Genomic DNA, 14,735 nt, shown 5'->3' with positions numbered 1-14,735 from the left:
GTGTGTCATAATACAAAACTGAAAGGCACGAAAAGACGCGTCGTTTTAAAGCCTAGACTGTAAACTCACAAGTGAATTCGTGTTTGATAACTAGTTGAAAGAAATAAAGAAATGTTTATTAGGACACAGTACATAATGAACACACATAATAAAATAATAAGAAGTATAAAATGTTTAAAACAAAAAAGAAAAACAACAGAAATAAAAACACATTAACCAACTACAACTACTCACAAACTTAATATACAACACAATGATACTTAAAGTGTCTTAAAGGTTACCATTCAGCTTCCAAGTTGGGTTTCAAGACCCCAACGCTGATTTTAAATGGTACCCTGTGTGGTTGTGACGGGCTGTGACAATAAATGATAATATATTATAAAAATGAAGAGTCGAGATGGCCCAGTGGTTAGAACGCGTGCATCTTAACCGATGATTGCGGGTTCAAAACCAGTCAAGCATCGCTGATTCATGTGCTTAATTTGTCTTTATAAGTCATCTCGTGCTCGGCGGTAAAGGGAAACATCGTGAGGAAACCTGCATGTGACAAATTTGATAGAAATTCTGCCACATGTGTATTCCACCAACCCGCATTGGAACAGCGTGGTGGAATATGTTCCAAACCTTCTCCTCAAAGGGAGAGGAGGCCTTTAGCCAAGCAGTGGGAATTTACAGGCTGTTGTTGTTGTTGTTGTTATAAAAATAAAAAATAAAAACTACAATATTAATATAGGTACAATATACACATAATAACAATAGTTCTTGATGTAATAATTCTGTCCTTATCAGTATCTGAGCGCCGTCACGTAGAATTAACAAAATACGTGAAATCAATCGATTTCATTTCAAAGTGAAATTACGAACTCACAGACTGTATTTTATATATCGTGAAAAAGAGTAACTACTGAGTTTCATGGCGGTTCCTCTCTGTAGGAACTACATTCCGAACCGGCGGTTTCAAACCGAAACACAACAATACTGAGCACTGTTCTTTGGTGATAGAATCTGATGAGTAGGTGGTACCTACTCAGGCACCATAGTACGAAAATATTTTAATTAGTATGTATGTATTGGTTATTCTAACACGGACTGTATTTTTAAACGTTGAAAAAGAGTAACTACTGAGTTTCGTGCCGGTTTCTCTCGGTAGTACCTTTCCGAACCGGTGGTGGCTTCACTTAATTGTTAAATGACAATTCAAAAGTGCTCGTAAAAGCCTACTCGAATAAAGTTTATTTTGTTTTCGCCTTTCTGTGTGTTGGTAGTCATGTGTTAGGTTAGTATATATCCTTTCTTCGAGTTCAGGTTTGCTTCGTACAAAATGTCATCAAAATCGTTTCAGCGGTTTGCTTGTAAAAGACAGACAGACATTTATATTAGGAAAGATTATTGTGATGGCTTATTCAAGATATAGTCTATGATCTTGTTACTTTTCGGTAACCAAATATTTCGTTGAATCTCAGCCAGTAAGAGATCCAGCATTGAAGACTCATTCCCACAAATAATTGCCCATGTCAGTGGATATCACGTGCTGTATAGCGACCATACATTTATAACGTAAAGCTACACTACTAGCTTTTGACCCCCCACCCTCCTATTATAAGAAAAAATAAGAATAAGTCAATCGCCTCCCACCGGTTTAATATTTATTACGTATATATGTTTGGTTTATTTTTCAAAGTAACAGTTTTTCGAAAATATTTATTTGTAAAATCTAAGGTTCATCCAAGTCGCTATCGATACTCCCCCCACTTCCTCCTCTTTTTAAGAAAATATAAGACATGGTCCCCCCCCCCAATCGTTCTATGTAATAAATGTCTCTATACAAGTATTTCGTCTGCCTCGATTAGGGCTTTTTTATCATCAGCAATAGTTGGCAGTCCCAACAACAGCCTGTAAATTTGTCCCAAGGCTAAGGTATCCTCGCCTTTTGAGGAAATTTTGAACACATTCCTGTTCCAATGCGAGCTGGTGGAATACACGTGGTAGAATTTCTATGGAATTAGACACATGCTTTCCTCACGATGTTTTCCTTCACCGAGCACGTGAATATTCATTGGTGCTTGTTTCAAACCAGCGATCGTCAGTTAAGATCGATCGTGCTAACCACTGGGCGATCTCGGTTCGTTTGTTCCATAATGAAATTAATAAAGACTCGCTCAAATAAACATGACACGACATATTTTAGTCGCTTACGTTGTCATGATGACATGTAAATTTTTATCTTTTTTTTTATCTTCGCGGTTTTATAGGATAAAGACGCGATCGTATTCGGTACTATATTACAATTATATTTTTATTTTTAACGAATTTATTTGTATTCCTCGTGAGGTATCCTGTGTCTTGTTATTTGTGGGGGGGGGGGTTGGGTTATTATCGGTGTTTCATATGACGTCATTTCTGAATTATTACATGTTATTATGCAAATATGTCTGACACGGTCCGATATTAGTGTATTCCATGATCAAGAAGATTAAAATTAAATAAATAAATTTGATATTGATTTGACATTGGAAATCATTGGTTTGTATTGTTGTGTTCCGGTTTGAAGGGTGAGTCAGCCAGTGTAACGAGCATGGGACATAATAGCTGTGACATCTATGCCATCGTGCACAAAGAAATTTGGTAACTCTTGTTTGTCGCACTGCAAGGAACTGGTAGTGACCAGCACACGTGTTCCCCTAATATAACCTGGGTGCCTTCAAACGAGGCGTGAAGCATCTTGCGAGCATGGCGAGGGCGACTAGTGCAGCTCTTTAGACTGTATTGGTCGTTTGGACTCCACTTCCACTTACCATATGGAATGGAGTCATATGCCACCCGGATAGTATAAAAAAAGTAATGTAAGATTTGAAGTAATGTAACTTAGCGCCAATAGATATTTGACATATTTGCCAGTTTTATTTCAAGATTATTTTCTTTCTCAACCTTTCCCTTCTCGATATATTTTTATTGTTATTTATCGTTAAAAATATTGATACTTAGTTTAATAATTTAAAAAAAAAATTGAATGAGATATTTCGAAATGACTTGGCAAGCAATGGCGTTTCCGTAACTACCCATCATTTAGTATATATATATATATATTTCATGTGGTATTTGTACATATATATATATATATATATATATACAAATACCACATGAAATTATTTTGATACTGCTAAAAATCATTTATTTTCATCGCCTCTCAGCTATAAACCCACAGACATATAAAACGATTGACCAATGAAACGCCTCATAATGATATGCAAAAGATAAGATAGATACAACATTATTGTTATATCTTATCTTTTCAAATAGATAAATTTCTTTGAGTGATGTTATCGTTCAGGTTTTTTTTTTTTAATATTGACATAAAATGTAATAATTAATACTAATGATGTTCTAGTAAACAGATATGTCATTGCCGTGCAAAAAGTAAAGACTAGAAAACGTCCTAATTGGGAGGTTTGCCTTTAGTCGTTTTCATTATAATTATGTCAGTAATACGTTATAATACATCATTATTATGTAGCAATACGTTTTGCGTAATTAAAACATCTTGTTATCCCTTTTACTTATTGTTTTTATCAAGCTATCCTTTTTACTTGTAACGAAATGTAAAATAAACGGTCCCCAGCGCGGCACACTTTTTTCTGTTGTTTAGTATGGGTATAACATATCTGTTTATTACAATATCATTGATTAATACCGATAACATTTTGGTTCTGTCGAGACATAACCCAGAGATTATTCTTCCAAGTTGGCAGGAGAATTTATGTAGGTGAACTGTCAAAAGGACAGCAAAGTTGCTTCCCGCCGTCTCTGTGCATACTAAGATCTTTAAAAGGACGCAATTTTCAATGCGGATCTTTTTAATAGATAGAGTGTTTCAAGAGTAAGGTTTTTGTATATAATACATGGACAATATAGTAGAGAAACACTGATCATTTTAGAGGTTTCGGCTCTGATATATAAACATATCTTTTGCGCTTACATTGTAAACGCTGGCTGAATCCTACGAGATACATCAAAATAATGTACTACAGTATTGTACAGCTTAAAAAGGTCTTTGAAAATGCCCCAAATTGTATGTGTCTATCTCTTAGAGATAACCCACAGTAACCATTTTTCATCCTTTACATTTTACGAGAAATAATGGATCATTTGCGAAGCCATTTTAAGCACTATTAATTGGTGGTAGGGCTTTGTGCAAGCCCGTCAAGGTAGATACCACCCACTCATCAGTTATTCTAGCGCCAAACAACAGTACTCAGTATTGTTGTGTTCCGATTTGAAGGGTGAGTGTAACTACAGGCACAAGGGACATAACATCTTAGTTCCCAAGGTTGGTGGCGCATTGACGTTGTAAGGAATAGTTAATATCTCTTACAGCGTCATTGTCTATGGACGAAAGTGAACACTTACAATCAGGTGGCCCATATGCTCGTCCGCCAACCTATACCACAAAAAAAATTCTTATTCAATTGATTACCTTATATATTGTGCATGTAATATAGATTAATATCATATATTATACAGATATGTTTATCGGTCATAGTATGTAAAAGATATGTTTGATACATATATATTATGATAATATCTATTTTGTTTGATCACAGACGACGACGTCCGTGGTCGAGTAGTGTGTATGGGTTTTCATAGGTCCACTCCGAGGTCCCGGGTTCGATTCCCGGTCGATGTAGAAAATTATTTTTCTTAAACATATAAAATATAAATTAAAAAATATCAAAAGTCGCCTCACTGAACTTCCACGCAGAGCCGACTTTAATCTGTTATTTTATTATATGTTATGCTGTATATGTATAAGACCGTCAGTTTAACATGTACATGTTTTGTTACAGGCATGTACACCATGCGCATGTTGGATGGCGCATCGGCTGCGCATGTTACACACAATCAAACTCACATGCCAATGAATAATGGTAAGTCTGCTACTCATAGGATTTAACAAAAAAAAAGTTATTGCTGAATCCTAAATTACTCCTTAAAACATCAGCTGTCTGCCAGCGAAAGTCCCGTCAAAATCGGTCCAGCCGTTCCAGAGATTCGGCGTAACGAACAAACTGACAGGCAGAGAGACAAAAATTGTACCGTGTACATATGAATTTAATAAAAAGTGGTTATTTTAATATTACAAACAGACACTCCAATTTTATTATATGTATAGATAAGGTACTCATATATATTTAGATATAGTAAATATTATAAAATTATTATATATTTTATAGACCCAAAAATTCTTAATTAAATTTCATAATAGTTCCAATGCTTAAGAGGAATCTTTCCTACTCAAAATCTCGTCGGCCTCCGAGGTTCCGGGTTCGATTCCCGGCCGAGTCGATGTAGATTATCATTAGTTGTCTACGTCGTCTCGGGTCTGGGTGTTTGTGCCGTCGTTACTTCTGATCTTCCACAACACAAGTGCGTTAGCTACTCACATTGGAATCAGAGTAATGTATGATGTTGTCTCATATTTATTTATTTATTCCTTCATAGAACGGGACTCAGCGTCCGACAGCGCGGTATCCTCGATGGGATCGGAGAGGGTACCATCCCTCTCTGATGGGGAGTGGTGCGATGGTAGCGACTCCGCTCAGGAGTTCCATAGGTAAGGTTATTTAATAATAAATATAACAGACAAGCTGAATGAGTTTAAGTCGAGATGGCCCAGTGGTTAGAACGCGTGCATCTTAACCGATGATTGCGGGTTCACACGCAAGCACCGTTGATTCATGTGCTTAATTTGTCTTTATAATTCATCTCGTGCTCGGCGGTGAAGGAAAACATCGTGAGGAAACCTGCATGTGACAAATTTCATAGAAGTTCTGCCACATGTGTATTCCACCAACCGCCAACAGCGTGGTGGAATATGTTCCATACCTTCTCCTCAAAGGGAGAGGAGGCCTTTAGTCCAGCAGTGGGAATTTACAGGCTGTTGTTGTAAGCAGACTGACGGTAGGCCACCTGATAAGTGATCACATCATCGTCATTGTATTTTTGATTTTGTATTTATCGGAAGTTTTGCTTCTAGCTCCAAGTTCCGACCCTACGAAGGGGCGTATGGAAGGGACAGGACGTCGCACGCGCCGCAGAAGAAACATCACATGTTCGGGAAGAGATGTTTTCAGGTAATTAATACTTTTTTAATCTTTATTCATTTATTTTTTACATCTATAATTCTATATAAAATGAGGGTGTTTTAATATTTCACGTACTCTCTAGCGTATTTCCGTGATAAAAATAAATTGATAATTGTTTTTGAAGTAATTAACTTTTTTGTCGACGGTACCATGTTTGTACAGTCAGCAAAAAAAACTGTTGTTAATTTTTTTTTTAAAGAACATGTTACTGTAGCTGTAACCTTAAAGGCAGTTAGCCTGGCTATATGATGTAACATTTTCGTTATACTTCGTCACAGGAACAAGCACCCGCACCCCTCGAACCTCTGGTACCTGCCCGACCGCCAGGCGTCGTGAAATACGAATGCGAACAGACATACCACGAAAACATGCACATGCATAACGGTGAGTTTAATAACATGTACATGTTTCGTGCTCTAATAATATTTAAATATTTATCTGATATATATTGGTAAAATTTGTCTGAACAATTTGTAGGATGACAATATGTTTTACACAACTTACAATTCCTCAGTGGAGTACCCGCCACGCCACCAGCTGCCGCCACCGCACGTGACCACCCTGCAGCCGGCGCTCGATTTGAACACGCCGCACTCGAGTCACGCTTTATTACAAGTAAGTTCATTTATATACAATAAATATATATTTGACAACATCACACACATTACTCTGATCCCAATGTGAGTAGTTAAAGCACTTGTGTTGTGGAAGATCAGAAGTAACGACGGCACAAACACCCAGACCCGAGACGACGTAGACAACTAATGATAATCTACATCGACCGGACGAACCCGGGACCTCGGAGTGACGTTCCCATGAAAACCCATACACACTACACCACCACGGAGGTCGTCACAACTATATTTAATTGATTTAGAAATTATATTTTAAAATGTACACTAATATTTCGCCAATAGCCCACAGATTTATAGCCTTTTCGATATACAACAAACATGATAACCGAATGGGCTATTGGAAGATTTTAACACGACACATGTTCTGTCGTGGTAAGAACAAAATTTTCACATTGGTGCCATATTGATAAGAAAAAGATTCTCTATCGACACATATACGCTGTTTTATGATATCTTGATTGGTATAAATACTCTTTATTTTTACCGCGTATTTTGTTTATAGCTCATAATAGGCTATTTGATAATGCGAAAAATAAATTGTGAATTATTGTAATCACTGTATATTATGAGTTTAAAAATGGTTATTTACTAACGAAACTTGAAAATAATACTTAATTTATTCAAAGATCCATAAAGACAAATGCATTGTTTCAAACGTTTGTCACGTGACACAAAACGCTCCTGGTTGGCCGGGCTTATGATGAAGTCACTTTCTTGTAAACCTTGCTTTTCTACTATATGTACCACAGATAAAAACACAGCAAAGTGATGTCACCGACCATAGCTGCGCCATATTGTCCAAGTAGCGTTTTCGCGCGTTATTTAAATATGGAATTTTTAATATGATATTTTTCGGCAAATATGTACTATAAATAACAAAATCAACTTTTACTGGGTTCCTTAACCTCTACTAAATAATATAAAACGGATTTTAAATACCAGTCAAATAGCCTATTGGATTTAGGTAGATAACGGCAGTATGGATATACCACGACACTGTATGTATGGTGGGTGTTGATGCGATTAATCGTCTATCTCTCTCTCAGAGTACGATTCCGAGTCCGACTCGCTTCGGCTTCGCTTCGGGCGATAGAGTGAGACACAACCACACGTACAGCGCGCCGCTGCCCGCCGCCGAACAGAGACAGCCGACTCGGGACAAACGAGGTTGGTATATGAAGACGATACAGTCTTGATTTGATCTCTTCCTGACAGCTGTTATCCTGGTACACGACAACAGCCATGTGGGCTATTGCCTCCTCTCCCTTTGAGGTCAAGGTTTGGAATATATTCCACCACGCTGTTCCAATAAAAAAAAGTAACAGCCTGTACATTTCCCACTGCTGGGACAAGGCCTCCACTTCCATTAAGGAGAGGGTTTGGAACATATTTCACCACGCTGTTCCAATGCGGGTGGTGGAATGCACATGTGGCAGAATTTCGATGAAATTAGACACATGCAGGTTTCCTCACGATGTTTTCCTTCACCGCCGAGCACGAGATGAATTGTAAACACAAATTAAGCACTAATTCAGTGGGGCCTGAATGTACAGTCCCAACTCAGGCCTTTCACCATCAGGTCTGATGTTATCAAGAGTGCGAAAGTGGTTACATAATTAATGGTTAATTAAAAAAATTAAATAATTAGATCGGCTTTCGTTTTTAACATTTTGTATCTGGATTATATTGCATAAATGGCGTAGTTATGTGAATAAATTTTGGTATGTATATGTGTACGTTGTCGCATATTGTCAGATAATGTCTGTTCATTGTTATTCGGCAGGTTTCCTTACGATGTTATCCTTAATTACTGACTATGAGAAATATTAACAGAATAAAACAATATAGTTCTACTGACTATCTTGATTTGGGTATATTTGAGTTAACAGTTACGATACAACTTTATTTAGAGTTTGATAAGATTTTAGACACAACTGTATTAAGGGTCATTAGATCTACGAATAAATACAACTAGATTTGGGGATATTTGGCCCAAAAATTTGCACCAATCGTTTGGTATTGTTAAAATATTTTCTATATTTTTTACAACGATTTGTGACCGAATTTGTTCAGACGATTTTAGATACTAGATTCACTATTTGAGAAAAGTAACCAGTTTTGCTTGATATGGGTAAACTTATTGACAGTACAGCAAATCTTTCAAGTTTGACAAACTTCTATCCCCTGTTTTAACCCCCAAAAGATAAGAAATTCGGTTCATTGGCTTGGTCGTGAAAGGGCGACAGACAGACAAAGTTACTTTCACATATATAATATATATACATACATATATAATAATACCGCGATGACTTATTTGTAGTTCGCCGTCTTACTGATGGAAGCACTTCCGATGGAGGCAGCATCGCGGGGCATCTTAGTAGAGACGAGAAGCGAGCCAAGGCCCTCGGTAAGTGATCGAAACATGCACATGTTCAGAGACACATACGTAATAACATGCACATGCATATCAAAATGTTTATTCGTTTAAAATTCGAACCAAATAAAAACAAATGTGAAATGTTAATTTTTTGATAATTAAATATTGGACAACATCACATACATTATGATCCCAATGTGAGTAGCTAAAGCACTTGTGTTATGGCAATCAGAAGCAACGACGGCACAAACACCCAGACCCGAGATGACGTAGACAACTAATGAACTTTTAGTACCCATGAAAACTGGTATACAAACTCCACCACAGAGGTCGTCAAATTAATATCCATATATATGTATGCACCAAAAAAAGAATTTTACAATTTTTGTCTGTTTGTTTGTTCCGACTAATCTCTGGAACCTCTGGACCGATTTTGACGGGACTTTCACTGGCAGATAGCTGATTTAATAAGTAGTGATATAAGGCTACAACCAATGATATTCTAATAAACAGATATGTTATACCCATACTAAACAACAGAAAAAAGTGTGTCGCGCCGGGGACCGTTTATTTTACATTTCGTTACAAGTAAAAAGGATAGCTTGATAAAAAAACAATAAGTAAAAGGGATAACTAGATGTTTTAATTACGCAAAACGTATTACTACATAATTATGATGTATTATAACGTATTACTGTCGAAACGTCTCAATTAGGGCGTTTTCTAGTCTTCACTTTTTGCGCGTTAATGACATATCTGTTTACTAGAACATCATTGGCTACAACAATTACTTTGTTAAATTCAAACGCGAATTCATATTCCACTAACATGTATATTTTATCTGTGAATATTTCCGTCTCTCTCACACAGGCATACCTCTCGAAGTCCACGACATAATCAACCTACCGATGGACGAGTTCAACGAACGCCTCTCGAAACACGACCTGAGCGAGGCTCAGCTGTCCCTTATAAGGGACATAAGGAGACGGGGAAAGAACAAGGTGAGACCAGTAGTCGAAAAGACGTATGTACTAGTAGGCTTCCTTAGCGGAACTGTCATTTTGATGATTAGCAGTTATCAGTTTTATTATCATGAATGTGGATGGATATAGAGGTAGAGGACGACCAAGGAAACGATGGATGGATTGTGTGAAAGACGATATGGTTAGAGAGAATGTTACTTGTGAGATGACGTCTGACAGAGAAGTATGGAAGGAGACAAGCCGCGCCGACTCCAAGTTAGTTGGGATAAGGGCAGGAGGATGATGATGATGAAGCAATTGGGAGGATTAGTTGCTCCGTACCATAGTATATAGTATAAAGCGCGTGTATCTTAATCGATGATTTCGGGTTCAAACCCAGGCATCAATGAATTTTCATTTGCTCAATTTGTGTTCATAATTCATCTCGAGTTCGGTTAAGGAGAACATCGTGAGGAAACTGCATGTGTCTAATATCATCGAAATTCTGTCACATGTGAACCCACTAACCCACACTAATCAGAGCAGCGTTCATTAATGCTCCTAACCTTCTCCTCAAAGGGAGATAAGGCCTTAGTCCAGCAGTGGGTAATTTACAGGCTATTACTGTACTGTACTGTCCTGGTTGGTTGTCGTGTTCGAAATCCGAGAGGTTGTCTACTAACTGCTCCAAATCGTAGTCAATGCCTCCATTATGCAGGACTTAATATCACAGAGCTCTCAGTTAAAAATAACATTGTCGTACGTCAGGTGGCAGCGCAAAACTGCCGCAAACGTAAGCTCGACCAGATAACGTCGCTGGCGGACGAGGTGCGCACCGTGAGGGACAGGAAGGCGAGGACCCAGAGGGACCACAACACCCTCCTGGCCGAGAGGCAGAGGATCAAGGAGAGGTTCGCTGCGCTCTACAGACATGTGTTCCAGGTTTGTTATAGTTTTAAACATTTATTAATAAGTTTTTAGATACGTAACTATCTATGATCCAATAAACTAGCTTTGGGGAAATGTGATCTAACTTGAGACACGTAATTAGATTTGGGGTTCATAATTTTTTAGGTACGTAGCTATCTATGATCCAATAAACTAGCTTTGGGGACATGTGATCCAATTTGAGACGAGAAACCTAACTAGATTTGGCGATATTTGTAGTTGGACGAACGGTATTAGGTTTCAAATAAGTTTTTACGAGCACTGAATCTTCATTTAAAAAATATATTAAGTGACCCTATCACTGGTTTACAAGAAACTTAGTAATTACTCTTTTTCAATAATTAAAAATACAGACATGTTAGTTAAATACAATTATATGTGTATATATTGTATATCGAGTCGAGATGTTCCAGTGGTTAGAACGCGTGCATCTTAACCGATGATTGCGGGTTTAAACCAAGCCAGGCAACCCAGGCAAGCACCACTGATTCATGTGCTTAATTTGTCTTTATAATTCATCTCGTGCTCAGCGGTGAAAGAAAACATCGTGAGGAAACCTGCATGTGACAAATTTCATAGAAATTCTGCCACATGTGTATTCCACCAACCGGCATTGGAACAGCATAGTGGAATATGTTCCAAACCTTCTCCTCAAAGGGAGAGGAGGCCTTTAGCCCAACAGTGGGAATTTACAGGCTGTTGTTGTTGTATCATAATTATATAATATTCGTATATCTTTACAGAACCTACGTGACCCGGAAGGCAGGCCATTGTCGTCGAACCAGTATTCCCTTCAGCAGGCTGCTGACGGCAACGTCGTACTCGTGCCCAAGATGCAGCATGGTAAGATTTTGACGTTAACTTTTTTAAATTTAGAATAGGCAGGCAGGCTGGCAAAAGTTCGTAAAGATAGTAAAACAATTTTCAAGTAACACCCGAAATCATTTTTTGTTTTTGCATTTTACTAATTTTGTTTTATTACTTTTTTTTGTTTATTTATCTGACAACACCAACAAGTAGTACAACAAAATACGAAGTAAGTAAAGTAAAGTAACAGCCTGTAAATTTCCCACTGCTGAGATAAGTCTCTTCCATTGAGAAGAGGGTTTGGAACATATTCCACAACGCTATTCCAATGCGGGTTGGTGGAATACACATGTGACAGAATTTCTATGAAATTTGTCACATGCAGGTTTCCTCACGATGTTTACCTTCACCGCCGAGCACTAGATGAATTATAAACACAAATTAATCACATATATATAGTGGTGCTTGGTGGTTTGAACCTGACATCATCGGTTAAGATGTACGCGTTCCAACCACTGGGCCGTCTCAGCTCAAATACACAGTATTCTACTTTGTCTAGTGTACTTTTTTCAAATTATTTTAAAAAGGGTGTTTTAAAATAATTTGAAAATTGAAATATAAGTCAATTTTTTTTTAACTTAAGGTGTTCAATACATTCATATTATGTATATTTCATTCATTCATTCATATATATTTAGACTAAATTGTTATGTTTTTTTGTAGATCATCCAATGAACCGCTCTTCCGACGATGAAATGGACCGCAAGGCGAAAAACTACGAGCAGTGACGTCGCGTGAACAGACAGACATACGAGCAGTAGAATTCGTACAATACACAAAAACATTATTTTTTTCTATATACATTTTTTTTCTGACCTTACCTTCAATGTTGTACGAATACTATTGATATTGGATTTTCAACCTTATAACAACTTTATAAAGACCAATTTGACATTGTATAAAGATTGGGTTATAGTACGACACAACTTAGATGTAGCATCATGCAACAGAAACAGCTCGCTATCGCGCCATTCCACGCTATTCGTCGCTATAGATTCCCGCGTCAGTTCGACCCGAGACAGCGAGTGCGTGTGAAGCGACGCGTCGGATTGACGAATATATTAGGTCGTGTGATATTACACGTTACTGCGTTTGTGTAAAGATCATATTCACATGAGAAATAGATATTGATAATTTGGGATGGCGTACTCAATTCGGATGTGATCGGTTTTACGAATTTTGCCGATGCTACATCTGAGTTGTGTCGTACTATATCTATTTTCAAAACCAAAAGTATTGTGTGGAATTTATTTTTCATACAAAATAACACGTTATTTTCAACATGTATGTGTTACCGTAACCTATGAACCTGTTACTTCTGTGTAAAAATTGTATTGTAATATTATATATAGACATTTCTTTTTTTCACAATAAAGCCTCTCAAAACGTTTTTGATGAGTTGTAAACTAATATTCAAGTTGATTTCTTGTTTAATCTGTTGAATTTAAAAAAAAAAGGATGTCTATGGAAAGCATCGCGGGCCGATTTAAAGGAACATATTTTTTTTATAACGTATACGATCTTCATTAAACTTTTGTCTCAAAACGAAATTGTTATCGATTTTTTTTTCTTTTTCTTTTTCAATTTCTCGGACGAAGGCTTTCGTTGTAATTGAGTTTGAATATATTTTGTGAAACTTTCTCGATGTATATGTGATAGTCAAAAATTCCATTTTTGTTTAGCGTCGCATAGTTTTGTCCAAGTGTTGCCAGTTCATACTTCCTTGAAGTATAATTAAATTTGACGCGTGTAGCGTCGCTGAGTTGCAATAAGTAATTATAAATTATGCTTTTCTGTAATATATGTTTTAAGTACATACTTTATTTATGTATAATAATTGATAGGATAGATTATTATTAAAAAAAAAACTTTTAGATAACAATAAAAAAAAATACCAATCTGTTGAGAAAAGTACAAAATTAAAGAATATGGGATTTCTATGAAGGTTTCAACTGGAGACGAGAAATGTTGAAAAGACTGGTGATAAATAACGATTCGAAATTTAAAAAAAAAACGACAATACATATATCTTTGACATCTTAAAGCTGTACGCAAAAGTATAAATGTCAACTGCCAGTAAGCCTTATCTTATGCATTAAAAAAAAACTGTAGAAAAAGTATGTTTTCTCTAACGCTAGAATTGTTTTTTTTTTTCTCTATATAATCCGGTTGGAACCTTTAATTTAAAGATTTCAAGTTTTTTTTTTTTAAATGTAAGAGATCAGTCTAGTGATGTCCGCTGGTCTTTTAGATTTAACATTTTATTTAATCTGTAAGTTATGTCATTTGTGTCGGCAGTAATATTTTGGAGACAACAATTTTTGAATTAAAAAAAAAAAACATATATTTTTTGAGTTTTCATTTTTTTTTCTCGATCTATTTTAAAGATTTAAACTTACTAATTTTATTAAATCCGTACGTGTTATCTGTGGAAATATTGTTGTCTTTGAAAATACGAATCCCTATGTATGTGGTGCATATTTTTTATTCGTAGTATATTAGTGCTTTCAAAAACTAATTATCATAATATTTATGTAAAGTAAGGGACTTTTAGGCGACGGGTATTGCATTTCACTAAGTTTTTTAATAAATACTTAGAGTGGCTTTGTTTGTTTTATTTTTGTTACATCTTTCTAGTAAACTAAAAAGGAACAGTTAAATTTCCTACTGCTGGGAAGGCTCTTTCATTAAGGAGAGGGTTTGGAAAATATTCAACAACGCTGTTCCAATGCGGATTAGTGGAATGCACATGTGGCAGAATTTCGATGAAATTAGACACATGCAGGTTTCCTCGGAGCATGAG

At 36.5% G+C, this 14,735-nt stretch overlaps 1 protein-coding gene across 6 annotated transcripts in view; it reads left to right on the top strand.

Moving 5' to 3' along the window:
* LOC124542178 (segmentation protein cap'n'collar-like) overlaps positions 1 to 14,536 on the top strand; it is a 142,094-nt gene extending 127,558 nt beyond the window's left edge. For all 6 annotated transcript variants that reach the window (XM_047120118.1, XM_047120113.1, XM_047120115.1 and 3 more), the window contains 11 exons: positions 4,845 to 4,925; positions 5,500 to 5,611; positions 6,035 to 6,131; positions 6,422 to 6,527; positions 6,658 to 6,758; positions 7,825 to 7,945; positions 9,099 to 9,185; positions 10,026 to 10,156; positions 10,886 to 11,059; positions 11,809 to 11,908; positions 12,596 to 14,536. In XM_047120118.1, coding sequence (XP_046976074.1) covers positions 4,845 to 4,925; positions 5,500 to 5,611; positions 6,035 to 6,131; positions 6,422 to 6,527; positions 6,658 to 6,758; positions 7,825 to 7,945; positions 9,099 to 9,185; positions 10,026 to 10,156; positions 10,886 to 11,059; positions 11,809 to 11,908; positions 12,596 to 12,660 — 1,175 coding nt within the window. In that variant the 3' untranslated portion in view covers positions 12,661 to 14,536. The remainder of the gene's footprint in view (positions 1 to 4,844; positions 4,926 to 5,499; positions 5,612 to 6,034; positions 6,132 to 6,421; positions 6,528 to 6,657; positions 6,759 to 7,824; positions 7,946 to 9,098; positions 9,186 to 10,025; positions 10,157 to 10,885; positions 11,060 to 11,808; positions 11,909 to 12,595) is intronic.
* Positions 14,537 to 14,735: the final 199 nt, after the last annotated feature.

This window comes from Vanessa cardui, chromosome 30 (genome assembly GCF_905220365.1).
Source record: "Vanessa cardui chromosome 30, ilVanCard2.1, whole genome shotgun sequence".
NCBI lineage: Eukaryota > Metazoa > Arthropoda > Insecta > Lepidoptera > Nymphalidae > Vanessa > Vanessa cardui.
Note: the sequence above shows the minus strand (reverse complement) of the source record. Positions and strands in the feature narration are given on the sequence as shown.